The 15,690-nt window shown below is 29.6% G+C and overlaps 1 protein-coding gene across 3 annotated transcripts in view; it reads left to right on the forward strand.

The window, feature by feature from the left end:
• Positions 1–86: 86 nt before the first annotated feature.
• Positions 87–15,690, forward strand: part of LOC135136000 (steroid hormone receptor ERR2) — a 50,508-nt gene continuing 34,904 nt past the window's right edge. For 2 of the 3 annotated variants that reach the window (XM_064065105.1, XM_064065107.1), the window contains exon 1: positions 7,718–8,034. In XM_064065105.1, coding sequence (XP_063921175.1) covers positions 7,984–8,034 — 51 coding nt within the window. In that variant the 5' untranslated portion in view covers positions 7,718–7,983. Of the gene's footprint in view, positions 239–7,717; positions 8,035–15,690 lie in introns of those variants that run through there. The other variant, XM_064065106.1, reaches the window with a different exon arrangement.

Consider the following 15,690-nt stretch of genomic DNA (forward strand, 5'->3'; position numbering starts at 1 on the left):
AGGCGGCGGATATTTAATTTGAATTCGTTCGTTCTCGCCTACTCGGATAGATGGCGCCACACGTACAAAATCTGGATTAATGGAATTTACAAAATGGCAGCCTGCCCAATGTTACAGTAAGAAAAATATGATTTGCATTTGTAAGTGTTTGTGAAAGGTTAGTTTTTGATTATATGTCATCTTTTTGGATAATCAGTAAAACTGTGGCCTTTAAGTGCAAATCTGAGGTCCGTTCAGGGTAAGTGGTATGAAATTTAGCATCGAATTCGACCATAATTATTACGGTGTGCCTATTTTCGACAATGTGACGAAGACTCATGTAATTTGTTTTGACGTAAAGAATACTTGTCTTGTAACCTTAACATTCTTATATACAACCGAATTGTTGTTAATGCGTTTATGTAAAATGTCATTAATTTTTCGACCGAAAAAAACAAGAAGTTGACACGATTGACAAATTTATGATGGATTTTTAACAAATATTTGCATTTCGGAGTGTTCTAATTTTGTTGAACATCGGCGTGTGCGAGCGTTTGTTTAATTTTAAATTTTTGCACAAGTAGACAAATCACCTGTATAAACAGTTGCATAATGTCCACTTTTAAATAGTACCTGACTTTTCTGTTTTTCATATTCAATACGTAATACCTGTTTGCAGTTTAGCCTTGACATTGAACTTGCTAAACCTTTTTAATATTTCAAGGTAGACAACACACAACTTATATTGTCATAGGCCATGACTTTAATAGTGATCGATTACTGCATTTTTATGCTGGACATAACTTATCTACGCAGATTTTTTCAGCACCGACACCACTAGCGAATTTCAATTTGGGGATTTATCACATATTTTGGCATTCAGGATAAGAACGATTTACACTATATAAATTGTGCATCCAACGTGCACTCTTTTTTATTTAATTCAATCAGTAATTTCTACGGTGGTCGAGCATTGACGGATTAGTGAATTAGTGTAATTATAAGCCATAGCTGCCTGGAATATTCCCATTATTGTTAAAAAAATTCCGAACAATTGTATGGAAATAAAGCCACTTAATAATTTAATTTCGACAATACACTATGTAAACTTCGTTTGTTGTCATGAGATGACAGTTCAACTATTTTAATGAATTTATTGATTCGTTAGAACTAAAACTAAACTAAAAAGAAGTTTTTCTGTAAATACAGTAGAGTGTTTATGTTATTATATTTCGTAGTTAAGGTTAATAATACAGGGTTTAAATAAATGATTATAGGGTTGAAGTAGGCCATGGATGTGTGCCGCCTATCACTTTCTACGAATGTTACTAAATGCCCAAGGATTGACGACAAATACCAGACGCATCTGTATAACTGGTTGCATAAATTCTTGATATCTCAAAAATAAAACTAACTATTTTATTACAATAAAAAGAAAGAAATTTATTGTGGTTAAACGTCACAGTAAATGTTGAAAATGCTCAGACGATCTTATCAAAGATGTTTGTTACTCATTATTCAGTAACAATAGTAATTCATTACAATGACTCATTACTTTTAAAAAGTAATGCGTTACTTTAACAATTTGCATTTTGAAAATTTTGATGAAGACATAATTTTTGATATTTGTTGTATGATGTGAAACATGTTTGAAGTATCGTGTTATTGAAAGAAAAATATATATATTTAGATAAAGAGCCCAAAAATTCTGAGCAAGTACTACTTTCCACAACAAGAAACTTAGAACATGGTTAAAATGGTACATTTTTGCAAGTAAATGTGGATTTTCCAATTATGGGGCGGAGCCTGAGTACAAAATTGACATTTCCTTATAAAAATTTTATATTTTAAACATGTTTTAAGTTTCATGTTGTGAAAAAAAGTCTATAGATATTAAAACAAAAAGGTAAAATGTAATGTTTTTTTTTTATTCACCGTGAACCAAGGGGACGGGGCTTAACTGCAAAATATTTATTTCTTTACAAAAATATACCATTTTAACCATTTTCTAAATTTATAGTTGTGAAAAGTAGTACTTGCTCAGATAAGACTATTGTTGGCAGATGACTTACTCTAAGAAAAAAGAGGGTGGGTGGGCGGGGCGAGTATTTGCTACGATCAGATCAAACAATATTAAGAGTAGTCACTGGAATGAAAAAAACATGTTTTTGAGTATCGTGTTGTACCAAGAATACTTAGTATATAGAAAAAAAGGTAAAATATAAAACCCCGCCCACCTACTCATCTTAAATGTGATGATTTTTTTATTATTAGAAGCTTAAAATACGTTTAAAACGGTGAACTTTTTTAAGGAAATATGGATTTTGCAATTAAGCCCCGCCCATCGATCTGACAACGAATGAAAAATTTATCACAATTGAGAATTGAGATCGGGGCGGGTATGGGTGGGGCCTAACCTTTAGTTTTATTTTTTCTTAATATACATAGTATTCTTTGAGCAACACGATACTCAAAAACATGTTTTTAATTTCGTGTAAAGAAATAAGGATTTTGCATATAAGCTTCGCCCTCTTGGCTCACGACGAATAAAAAAAAATCATCACAATTGAGAGCGGGCGGGTGGGCGGGGCTTATATTTTGCCTTTTTTTTCTTAATATACACAGCCATCTTTTCACTACGAGAAATTAAAGTATAGTACATTTTTGCAAGGAAATATGGATTTTGCAATTGTGGGGCGGAGCCTAATTAAAATCGATATTTCCTTACACAAATCTTCCATTTTAAACATGTTTTAAGTTGTGAAAAGAAGTCTACACATATTTAAATAAAAAGGCAAAATGTAAGCCCGCCCACCCGCCCGATCCCAATTGTGATGATTTTTTTTATTCGCCGTGAACCAAGAAGGCGTAGCTTAACTGCAAAATACTTATTTTTTTACAAGAAATGAAAAACATGTTTTTGAATTTTTTCAGAATTTTTAGATGACTGTTTCAAAAATGAAATAAAAATTGGGAAAACGTAAAATTGAAACATCGGAAAATTGAGAAATCGAAAAAATGAAAATCGTGAAATTGAAAAATGGAAATATTGAATAAACTGAAAAATCCTAAAACTGAAATTTCGAAAAATTGAAAAATGAAAGAAAAATTGAAAAATTCCAAAACTGAAACATCTAGAAACTGAGAAATTAAAAAAAAAAACTGAAAAAATTGAGAAATGGAAAAATCAAAAAAGTGAAGTCAAAAGATCGAAATATTAAAAAATAGAAAAATTGAAATATCAAAAATCTGAAAAATCGAAAAACTGAAGAATTGAAAAACTGGAAAAATGAAAACAGTCGAAAGTCAAGAAATGGGAAAATCAAAATATCGATTAATTGGAAAATCGAAAAATTGAATAAGAAATATTCTGAGAAATCCCAAAACTGAAGTTTAGAAAAATTGAGAAATGCAAAAAAATCTCAAAATTTAAATATCCAAAAACTGAGAAATTAAAAAAGTGAAAAATGAAGTCGAAAATTGAAAAATCAAAAACCCAAAAAATTGAAAATTTGAAGAATTGCAGAAATGAAAAATCGGAAAACTGCGAGCTTATAAAAGTCAAATTTGAAAAATTGCAAAAACCAAATATTTAAAAATTGTAAAATTGAAGAGGAGGAAAATTGGAAAAACGTAAAATTGAAAAATCGGAAAATTGAGAAATCGATAAATTGAAAATTGTGAAATTGAAAAATTGAGAAATTGTAAAACTGAAAATTTGAAGAAGAAATAAATTGAAAAATCCCAAAACTAAAATTTCGAAAAATTGAAAAATGAAAGAAAAACTGAAAAATCCGCAAACTGAAATATCCAAAAACTGAGAAATTAAAAAATTGAAAAATAGAGAAAACGAAAATACAAAAAGTGAAGTCGAAAAATTGAAAACTTAAAAAATATTAAAAATTGAAAAATCGAAAAATTGAAGATTTGAGAAAATGGAAAATCAAAACAGTCGAAAGTCGAGAAATGGAAAAATCTAAACATCGATTAATTGAAAAATGTAAAAAATGAGAATTTAGAAAAGTCACAAATTCAAAAATTGAAAAATGCAAGAAAAACTGAAGATGGATACTCTGAAAAATCTCAAAATTTAAATATCCAAAAACTCAGAAATTAAAAAAGTGAGAAATCAAAAAGTGAAAAAATGAACGAAAAATCAAAACCTTAGAAACTTCAAAAATTGAAAAATTAAAAATCCAAAAAAATTGAAGAGAAAAATTTAAAAATATTAAACTGAAAAAAAATTGAAAAATTGAAGAATTGAAGAAATGAAAAATCGGAAAACAGAGTTTATAAAAGTCAAATTTGAAAAATTGGAAAAACGTACAATTGAAACATCGGAAAATTGAGAAATCGAAAAATTGAAGATTTGAAAAACTGGAAAATCAAAACAGTCGAAAGTCAAGAAATGGAAAAATCTAAACATCGATTAATTGAAAAATTTAAAACATGAGAATTTAGAATAGGCACAAATTCAAAAATTGAAAAATCCAAGAAAAACTGATGATGGATACTCGGAAAAATCTCAAAATTTTAATATCCCAAAACTCAGAAATTAAAAAAGTGAGAATCAAAAAGTGAAAAAATGAAGTCGGAAAATCAAAACCTTAAAGACTTCAAAAATTGAAAAATTAAAAATCCAAAAAAATTGAAGAGGAGAAAAATTTAAAAATATAAAACTGAAAAAAAATTGAAAAATTGAAGAATTGAAGAAATGAAAAATCGGAAAACAGAGTTTATAAAAGTCAAATTTGAAAAATTGGAAAAACGTACAATTGAAACATCGGAAAATTGAGAAACCGAAAAATTGTAAAATCTAAAAATTGAATAACAAGTTATCTGAAAAATCCTAAAACTGAAACATCCAAAAACTGAGAGATTAAACAAATTGAAAAATTGAGAAATGGAAAAATCAAAAAAGTGAAATCGAAAAATCGAAATCTTAAAAAATAGAAAAACTGAAAAACCTAAAACCCGAAAAATCGTAAAAATTAAAGAATTGAAAAACTGAAAAATACAAACAGTCAATTTCAAGAAATGGGAAAATCAAAATATCGATCAATTGAAAAATCGAAAAATCGAAATATTTAAAAATCGTAAAATTGAAGAGGAGAAAAACTGCAAAAAATTTAAATTAAAAAATAAGCAAAAATTCATGCAAAGTAGATGCTAATGTTGCCAAAATATAAAAATAACTGCACTTTTTCGAAAAAATTAGGTAACTCCTTAGGCAAATTTCTATCCATTTTGGCTTCATTTTTTCGATAACTTAAACTGTTTTTCAAGAATCGTCCATTGAAATATCGCAATTTTTTCAATTTCGAAAAATTCGAATTTCACACCGAATTTTCTGAAAATATTGCTCCGTTACCATCAACACGCTATATTTTTGGAATCACCATGTTGAGATCTACGTTCCTGATTTTTTTCACAATTTTTAGGCAAAATTTTTAAAAGCGAAATTTTCAGTGGTTCCCCATCTTCAAATTTCGGCCAACTTTTGACATTTTCGAAATTTAACTAAACACATTTTCTTGTAGATTTCGAGCTCTAGAACTCACTTCGGGCCTCGTTTGTTTGATAACTGCAACCGTTTTTCCGGAATCGACCGTTGAAAAATCGAAATTAAAAAAAAAAATCAAAAATTCGTGACCATAAACTCCCTCATGCAAATTTCGACCCATTTTTGACGATTTTCGAAATTTAACTAAATACTTTTTCTTGTAGATTTCGGGCTGCAGAAGTCATTTCCGGCCTCAATTCTTCGATGACTTAAACTTTTTTTCCAGAATTAGTTAATTAATTCAGTGCATTGAAATATCGCAATTTTTAAAAATTTCAACACGTGCAGATTAAAGAGGCATCGACTTCAACTAGCCTCTGTAAATGAACTATTAGCAATCTTGTGTGAAGAATTATGTATGTTATCATGTAAACAAAGGGTGTTATCCTGACTAAATGAATTTCATGAAATCTCCTAGTAAGTATTTCTCTTAACAAGTTCCTGATTGTTAAATTGTATTAGAACTAGTTAACGATTAAACTCCTAACATGAACTGTGAATTTACAAACAATGAATTAAATTTACACGTGCTAGCGTCGGTCATAAATTCACTTTTTTCCGATTAGAAAGCCGCAAGAATTAGCTGCGCGTGTTGTCCCTACCAACTCTCTAACTAGAATTCCCTAGCGAGCTACCAACTATCCAAAAACCGCTAAGGTGCACATGGTTGCCTATGTTTAACGATTTTTTTTATTTAATATTTTTTCAAAGTCAAATTATTCAAATGTGTCTGTCCGTCTCGTTATCGTCAATAAAATTTTATACGGTAAAATGAAATTTCCAAAACTATACAAGGGTATAAGTTGCACCAGAATAATTATGTTTTTTGCACTAATTTTCCAATGTCTTCTTACCTGTGATGGAATATTATTACATCTTCCTTTTAACGCGCCTGGGGCATAACAGTTTTCAATAAGTAGTTCTAAATTCTAAAAATATTTTCATTTACACAGGTGTTCTATTTTTGACATGTAAATATACAAATAATTTTTTATATAGCGTACTTCAAAAATTTGTTGAGTGGAAATGTGTATGCCCTACAATGCCTTCTAGCTATATATTTCTGTAGTGTGCTAGTCTTAATAGTTATATTTAAATATTTTTAATACTACCTTCCGCATATTTTATGGATTTCACTCGGTCCTAGTGGCCCATGTGATGTAACTTGTAATTACAGTCGCAAAGTAAATAAGTATAACTAACAAATATCTATATTAAATAATAGACAAATATTATTCCGCTTTTCGTCATCCGAATTTTTATAAATGTTTCGCGTGTATTTATTATTAGATTGTAATCTAGCATTCCTTATGACCCTGAACAAAATTGATATAACGTGAAAAGTTCAGGGACTGTTTCTTGATAAAACTGGTGCGTCTAAAATGAAGTTGGAGTTGTCACGAACACGAATGCATCATTTGTGTGTGACTAAACAACTTTTTTCCGTACTTCCGTACACCTCCGTGTGTAATTAATATTACGGTTTGTAGCAACGTGAAGTCATGTAGACTAAAAATTGCCAAATTTGATCTTGTCTTGTGTGTTTTTTTTTTCTGAAGACAATGACAATAGAAAAAACAGCTAAATAAATTTCTACGTGACATTATTTCGATATATATCCATAAACACGTAAAAGTTCAAGCTTGTTATAGCTGAGAGGTCATTTTTCTGCTTGAAACATATTTTATATTGTCAAACAGCAAAATCTAATTTTATATTTTTTTAAAGAAGCGGCAGAGAACGTCATAACAATGAAGTAAATGCTCGAAAGTACTAATTAAATTTATCGTAAATTATTTGGAAAAATTTATGTAATTACATCCCGCTATCTCGTCTGATAAGATAATAAAACTCCAAGTAAAACTCGTAATAGAATTTGGCTTGACCAAACTGACAAAGTTTATTTATCAAGGTCGGCGAAAAAATCGGGCGAATTTTGTTTATGTGCAATAACAAAGTTGCAAAGATCGTCTTCAATCAATAATATTTTGGAACGCAACACGTTATTTGGGGTAGGTTCGAAGAGGGGTGACCCATTATCGTTGTGCATATTTTAAAAATTCTACATTGACTCTTTTTCTTTTCAATTGCAAAACTGCTGTACACTTTTTGCGTCCGAATTTATCCGAAGTAGTCGCTTAGTTCGTGAATGCCGAGAGCACGTGGTCATTCGTCGTCGTGGATTGATTGCGGCCGGCTGTTCAGTGTTCGATTTGATGTTTATAAAACGTGTTCGACAATATGAGTCCCATCCGTCATTCAGGATATTAAAATAAAAAAATATATCAGTTCGTTCATGTACGGCAAGTTCTATGAACATTCTCTACTTGGCTGTGATAATTGCGACAATAATCAAGACTATAAATATGTTTATAAGTGACGATTATTAATGCCCTGTTGCAGTTTAAAGTTGTATGTATTTTTTTTTACAATAGTTTTTAATGTGTTTAATTGCCAACAACTGGGTAATGGAGAGCTGGATGCAGGATGTGGTATGTTTTCCTTGATCTTGTAGTTTTTTTTTCGAAATGATGTAGTGTTTTAGTGTTATAATATTAAAAAGTTACGATCATCATGACACATCTTCATTCGTTAAATACGTAGTATTTAGACGAACAATTCCCACCTAAAGTCAGATTTTATTATTTCACATACACACTATTAATATTGGCTTGAAGATTATACATAATTATGTAAGTTGTAATTTAATGTGATTACGTAATCTTGCCAGTGGCAATAATCATTCACATTGTTAAACCGCATTATGTACATATAAACATTTTTTAAATTTCTTTATTTACTTTTTACTTTGAAATAATGGTCAATAATTTTCCAATATATAGATGGCAATGCTAAAAAAGTGTAATTTTTTAAGACAGTATATTTGTGTTAAAATACAAGGTATTTACACACATCAAATTAAAGACAATCATTGTTACATTTTTCTTAAATAAAAACGAAATTATCTCCTTAAGTAAATTCATAGCTCTTTAAACAAAATCACTAAAAAATTCATCACAACCGTAGATATCGTTTATATAAAGTAAAAAGGGAACAGGTCCCAAGATAGACCTTTGTGATACACCATATTCAATATTCAATTTGTTTGATAGTTTTCCATTTGTTGTATGTAACATAATGACTTCAGTTACTAAGAGAAGACAATAGTGACTTCGTAGCAGTAGCATGAAAATTGTATTAGAATGTCGTGGGAGACAATCAGACGCTATACTAAGTGCAAAAGAGATGTAGGGTAAACATTTTTAGATTCACTAGATTGAAAAACATTATTAGAAAAGTCTGGAATTGATGGAAAATCCATATTGACAAGAAGGGTAGATATTTCTATATAATGATTACACAATTTCGTAATGTCAGAAATTAGTAGGTTTTTTATATTTTATTTATGGGAGAGAGAAACTATGTATGTCTTATTTCGTGTTACTTTTCTGTAAACTATAGCATTTTTTTAGTTTTATGATTATTGACAATGGTCCACAAGAAACGAGGCCCGAAGTGAGTTCTAGAGCTCGAAATTTACAAGAAAATGCGTTTAGTTAAGTTTCGAAAATGTCAAAAATTGGCCGAAATTTGAAGAAAATTTGAAAATTCCACTTTTAAAAATTTCACTTTTAAAAATTTTGTCTAAAAATTGTGAAAAAATTCAGGAACGTAGATCTCAACATGCTGATTCCAAAAATATAGCAATACTTTCAGAAAATTCGGTGTGAAATTCGAATTTTTCGAAGTTTTAAAAATTGTGATATTTCAATAGACGATTCTTGAAAAACAGTTTGGGTTATCGAAAAAATGAAACCAGAAGTGACTTCTGCGGTCCAAGAAAATATGTTTAGTTAAATTTGGAAAATCGTCGAAAATGGGTTGAAATTTGCATAAGGAATTACCTAATTTTTTCGAAAAAGTGCAGTTATTTTTATATTTTGGTAACATTAGCATCTACTTTGCATGAATTTTTGTTTATTTTTTAATTTAAATTTTTTGCAGTTTTTCTCCTCTTCAATTTTACGATTTTTAAATATTTCGATTTTTCAATTGATCGATATTTTGATTTTCCCATTTCTTGAATTTGGACTGTTTGGATTTTTCAGTTTTTCAATTATTTAATTTTTCGATTTTTCAGGTTTTTGATTTTTCCATTTCTCAATTTTTCAATTTGTTTAATGTCTCAGTTTTTGGATGTTTCAGTTTTGGGATTTTTCAGATTACTTATTATTCAATTTTTACATTTTACAATTTTTCGATTTCTCAATTTTCCGATGTTTCAATTTGTATTTTTTTTATTTTTCAAATTTGACTTTTATAAACTATCAGTTTTCCGATTTTTCATTTCAATTCCTCAAATTTTCAATTTTTTTTCAGTTTTATATTTTTCAATTTTTCTCTTCAATTTTTTTTTAGGTTTTTAATTTTTCAATTTTTGAATTTATTAAGGTTTTGATTTTTCGACATCATTTTTTCACTTTTTGATTTCTCCCTTTTTTAATTTCGGTGTTTTTGGATATTTAAATTTTGAGATTTTTCAGAGTATACATCTTCAGTTTTTCTTGCATTTTTCAATTTTTGAATTTGTGACTTTTCTAAGTTCTCAATTTTTAAAATTTTCAATTAATCGATATTTAGATTTTTCCATTTCTTGACTTTCGACTGTTTTGATTTTCCAGTTTTTCAAATCTTCAATTTTTCGATTTTTCAATTTTTTTTATTTTTTAAGTTTTAATTTTTCGACTTCACTTTTTGTTTTTTCGTTTTCTCTATTTTTCAATTTTTTAATTTCTCAGTTTTTGGATATTTCAGTTTGCGGATTTTTCAGTTTTTCTTTCATTTTTTAATTTTTCGAAATTTTAGTTTTGGGATTATTCAATTTATTTCTTATTCAAATTTTCAGTTTTACAATTTCTCAATTTTTCAATTTCACAATTTTCAATTTATCAATTTCTCAATTTTCCGATTTTTCAATTTTACGTTTTTTCAATTTTTCTCTTCAATTTTACAATTTTTAAATATTTGGATTTTGCAATTTTTCAAATTTGACTTTAATAAAACTCGCAGTTTTCCGATTTTTCATTTCTTCAATTCTTCAAATTTTCAAATTTTCAAATTTTTAGGTTTTTGATTTTTCAATATTCGACTTCATTTTTCACTATTTGAATTCTCACTTTTTTAATTTCTCAGTTTTTGGATATTTTAATTTTGAGATTTGTTCAGAGTTTTCTTGCATTTCTCAATTTTTCGAAATTTCAGTTTTGGGATTTCTTAGAATATTTCTTATTCTATTTTTCGATTTTCCAATTAATCGATATTTTGATTTTCCCATTTCTTGACTTTCGACTGTTTTCATTTTTTCAGTTTTTCATTCTTCTATTTTTCAGATTTTTGATATTTCAATTTTTCTATTTTTTAATATTTCGATTTTTTGACCTGACTTTTGATTTTTCCATTTCTCAATTTTTCAATTTTTTTTTAATTTCTCAGTTTTTGGATGTTTCAGTTTTGGAATTTTTCAACTTTTCGAAATTTCAGTTTTAGGATTTTTCAGTTTATTCAATATTTCCATTTGTCAATTTCACGATTTTCATTTTTTTGATTTCTCAATTTTCCGATGTTTCAATTTTACGTTTTTCCAATTTTTATTTCATTTTTGAAAAAGTCATTTGCCAAAATCGGTCTTATTTTAGCAGGTACTAGGCCCTCCCACCCACCCTCTGTTTTCTTGTAAAATATTTCATTTGCCAAAATCAGTCTTACCTTAGCAGGTACTAGGCCCACCCACCCGCCCTGTCTTTTCTTAGAAGGTATGTCATTTGCCAAGATCAGTTTTATCTTAGCAGGTACTATAGAAGCTTTTATAAAATTACGTTTTTTTCATAATCTGCATCATGAAGATGTTTTTTATTATTTTTTTGGGACTGAAGCGTTAATCCCAATTTTCCAGACACCCGGTATAATAATGATGAAATAAGAATTATAATATTCAGAATATTTTGTTCGATTGTGGTTTAATTAATAATTTTAGTCCTGTCTTTTGAGAAGACAAACTCATTGAAATCAAACGAATTTCTAAGTGACGTTCTTTCGATGTATAAACATAAATAAACTTGAGCGTCAGATTGCTATTACCAAGTTTCGAAGGACAAGGGTTGTTAGAGATCGATTATTTTAAGTTCAACATGGTGAGTCATCAGAATCTGACAACGGACTGTCAGTCAGTAGCGTAACATGCACACTTCAGAAGGGCGTTGTCTAAAAAAACTATTGTTTGTAATTTGTGAGATCACACTTGATAGCGAAATGTGCTGTTTTTGAATAATACACATAGTTCTGAAGCTCAGTACTTACATAATTGCCATTAAAAAGACGTATTTAAGTTGAGAACTTCTGGTGGAAAGGTTGTTGAATCCCGAAATTCAAAATTATTAGTCCAATTAAAAATATGTTTTATAGAATGTTTTTAACATTATAAAGGAAATAATTTTTAATGGATTAATTAAACATTATGGTTGGCGACATTTAATAGCAGATGACTAGTATAAACAACGCTTGGGATTCCGACATGTGATTCTACTTATTTATAAGGTAATTACTTGTTACAAAAAACGTTTTTATGGAATTCATTACAATTACTGTGAAAACTTGTCATAATCTGTCAAAATGTCATTTTTAGTACTATAAATACATAATCGTGTTACATAAAAAACACAAAAATTGTAGTTTTCGTGGAAAACATACTAACGAGATATTTATAAACTGAAAAACTTTACGTTTGAGCTGACGCAGTTATCACTATAATATTTTCGACCTCAGAGGTTATCAATATTATAATAAATCGGTTAATTTCCGTCTCTTGCCTGTGGATATCTTTACTATTACGTGAAATATCGGGTGATTTTTTTAAATATCTGCTGTAGTTGGCCATGACGCTTACGTCAGCCGTGTCAATTGCACTGTTGACGTACGCGTCATGGCCAACTAGAGCAGAAATTAAAAAATCACATGGTGTATAGGACAATTTGAATACCCGGTATACACAGAACACAGAAAAGTCTCAAGTGCGCCAAAGATTTTTATTATATTTATTATAATTTTTTCCATATAAGTATTGTAGTCCTCAATGCTGGAGCTTTTTTGCAGTGTTGCCACTAGCTATTAAAAAACCCTACACAACGAAAAGCTAGTAACAAATGAAATGAGAAAGCTTACGGGATGAGAGCACGTGCCAAGAACTTTTTTGTCCCAATTTCAAACTCAAGGTTATGCCGAAAATAATTTTCAAGGCTAACTCACTCCTAATTATCATAATATTCACATTTTGACTGCAATTGATTTATCTAATGTACGTAAGCATTCTTTGTGGTTTGAAATTAAAAAATTTCATACGTAATAAGCACTGGGCGGAAAAGTATCTTACGGATGCAATTCCCCAGTTGAAGCAAGGTGTGTTTTACGGCGAGTAGCGGGGACGCTTTGGTCTGGTCCACAAGGTCGTAGCCAGTGCGTCGCTAGTAGGAGTGTTTACAGCTTGTTAAAAAACTACTTCTATATTACTATATTACTTCAAATAAAAATACCCGATGCCCTTTTTAATTTTTCAAACACAGGACCACAGATTTGTGATCTTGAAATGTTATATTATGTTGATATAGTCCAAAAGAAAAATATATTTGTAATCAAACTATCGCCGCGACAGCACTGGATCTAGCGTATGAAACACAATTCCGCGCGTTGGTAATAAGAGTACAACAGATTAATAAAGCTGATTAAAAAAAAAATTAATTCATTAGTTCAGTTGAAGTTACTTATAAAGATAGAAAAAAAATTGAAACATGGAAATTAAAAATAATTAAATTACTGGTATGAAAGCGATGCAATGAAGTTTACTTGACGGGATATTCAAATGAAGTCCTCAATTTTGTGGAAAACAGGGAACAGTATACAAATGGAATCGGGAACCCTAAATATGTTGCATTGCTTTCACTGATTTAAATGCATACTATTTGTAACATAACAGATTCATAAATTTTTTATTGTTAAATTTGAACACAGTGCTAACTCAATTCGGTTTCGATGGCACGCAAATCTAAAAAATCCGACCGATTGTCAACAAAAAAGTAATTAATTTAGCATGGTTCCTATTTAACTAAGGTTTCTATTCATCACGTGGAAGCAGAAAACGAAACATTGTTCCTGGCCAAGGTCGCCAACGTGATGCTGTCTCGTTCAGTCATGTTTCGAATCCGGTCCTGTTTTATTTTAGGTCCGTCAGCATAGAACGGACGTTAAAATGTACGGTTTGTTTATTAGCACCACGATGTAGGCGTGATGAATAACAACCTCATTGTCAAGGCCATCTGAGTAGACCCAGGAGTCCGAAAACAGCATTGAGGCAGGAATTTCCACTATGCAGACAGCACGCACGAGTACGTAGTGGCAGTGGAACGGAAATAATTTTCGGTTTGTCATTATTAAAATTTAATGAAGAGTGTTTTTAGCGAAAAATATGTTCATTGATTTTTCTCAGTACCTATATTTAAAACTTTTTGAAAAAAAAAAACAACATGTACTCGATTTCGGAAAATAATTTTGAAAAGTTAGCAGAAGCATTTAGATGGTGAAAAATTTATCTTTTCGTCCCCAAAAAAAATTTGACGGAAGTCTTCTCAAATCCTTTTACATTTGTTAGGTATATACTAGATATTTTTAATATAGTAACAGTCTAACTTTATTGTTTTGTTAAAATAATATTTTTGTGGATTCATTCATAGACAGTGCTGAGCAATAAAATGCCGTCTGTTTTATATAAATCAACCTATCGTTAAAATCGACCTCAAGATTTGTGTATTAGTTTATTGAACTGAAATGTGCATATTTATTACTACCAAAACACGAAAGTTGCCCAAGAAGGATCCCCTCATAAATTAATTGTTCCATAAATTGTAAGCAGCACAAAACTGCATTCTATTTTCTTCTAGACTCTAGAGTAATAACTTACAATTCTAAAAAAAATATTAAAAAGTTTACTTTGGTCGTAATTCAGTCACTTTTTGTAATTACTTTTGACCCACATACTCAAAAATATTGATTTGTTTTTCTCTACGAATCGTTTACCTGACCTGCTGCGATTATTATACCTGGTTCGTCCCCACAAAGAGAAGATTAACCCAGTAGGGAGTTAAAATCTAAAACGAGTTTAGCACAGAATTTGTTAAAAAACCAGGTAACCATAATATACTTAAGCTCTTCATCATTGTAAGGGTGAGCTAAAGCATATTCCAACTTCATTGCGCTTTATAGAAATAAATATCTTAATAAATAATTGAGTAAACAGGGGCAGAATGTTTTGTTTTTTCTTGACCCTTTGGACCCATACAACAAATATCCATAGTTTTGTCTTCATCAAATTTTTCAAAGTGCAATTAAAGTAATTCCTTAAAAAAAAGTAATTGTTCCAATCACTGCTTACATACAAAATTTGACAACAATGGGTCCAGTAGTTTCGGAGATTACGTATGTAATCAAAATGGATAGAGACAGACAGACAGACAGACAGACAGACAGACAGACAGACGGACGGACGGACGGAAACGGGAGACTACTTTTTTCGTACTGTAGGGGTCATGAAACGTCGAGAAAACATAAAAGTGGCAATTCGTCCGATGGAGTCGATTACTTATTAGCTTACGCTCGGGAAGTAAAAATATGGAAAACCCGTTATTAAATGCAAATTATGTTTTGCTACTAATATTAAACAAAATATTTTTGAAATGTCAATGTAGTTCTGTTATTCAATTCGATCAAAAAAAAAAAAAAGAAAAACAGAGTTTACCGTAGTCATAATTGACGGTACCTGTAAATGCAAATTTTTAAAATGTGAATATTCAAGACAAAATCGATATACAACGAAATTGTTGTAAATAAAAATCACATTTAAACAACACTCAAGACTCGGTACGTGAATTTCGATAATCTCTTATCATTCTGCATCTATTAGGGTTTAAATGCGTTTTTATTTTTTTTAAATACATATTGTTGTTTGTAGATTTTTTTGAATTTTAATTTTTCGACAATTTATTGCATAATGTTTTAGAATGTACAATCGGACTTCCTTATTTTTGTCTTAGATTTTTAACGGT

Source organism: Zophobas morio, unplaced genomic scaffold (genome assembly GCF_036711695.1).
Source record: "Zophobas morio isolate AGI-343-1 ecotype UQ-CSIRO unplaced genomic scaffold, CSIRO_AGI_Zmor_V1 ptg000026l, whole genome shotgun sequence".
NCBI classification, from domain to species: domain Eukaryota; kingdom Metazoa; phylum Arthropoda; class Insecta; order Coleoptera; family Tenebrionidae; genus Zophobas; species Zophobas morio.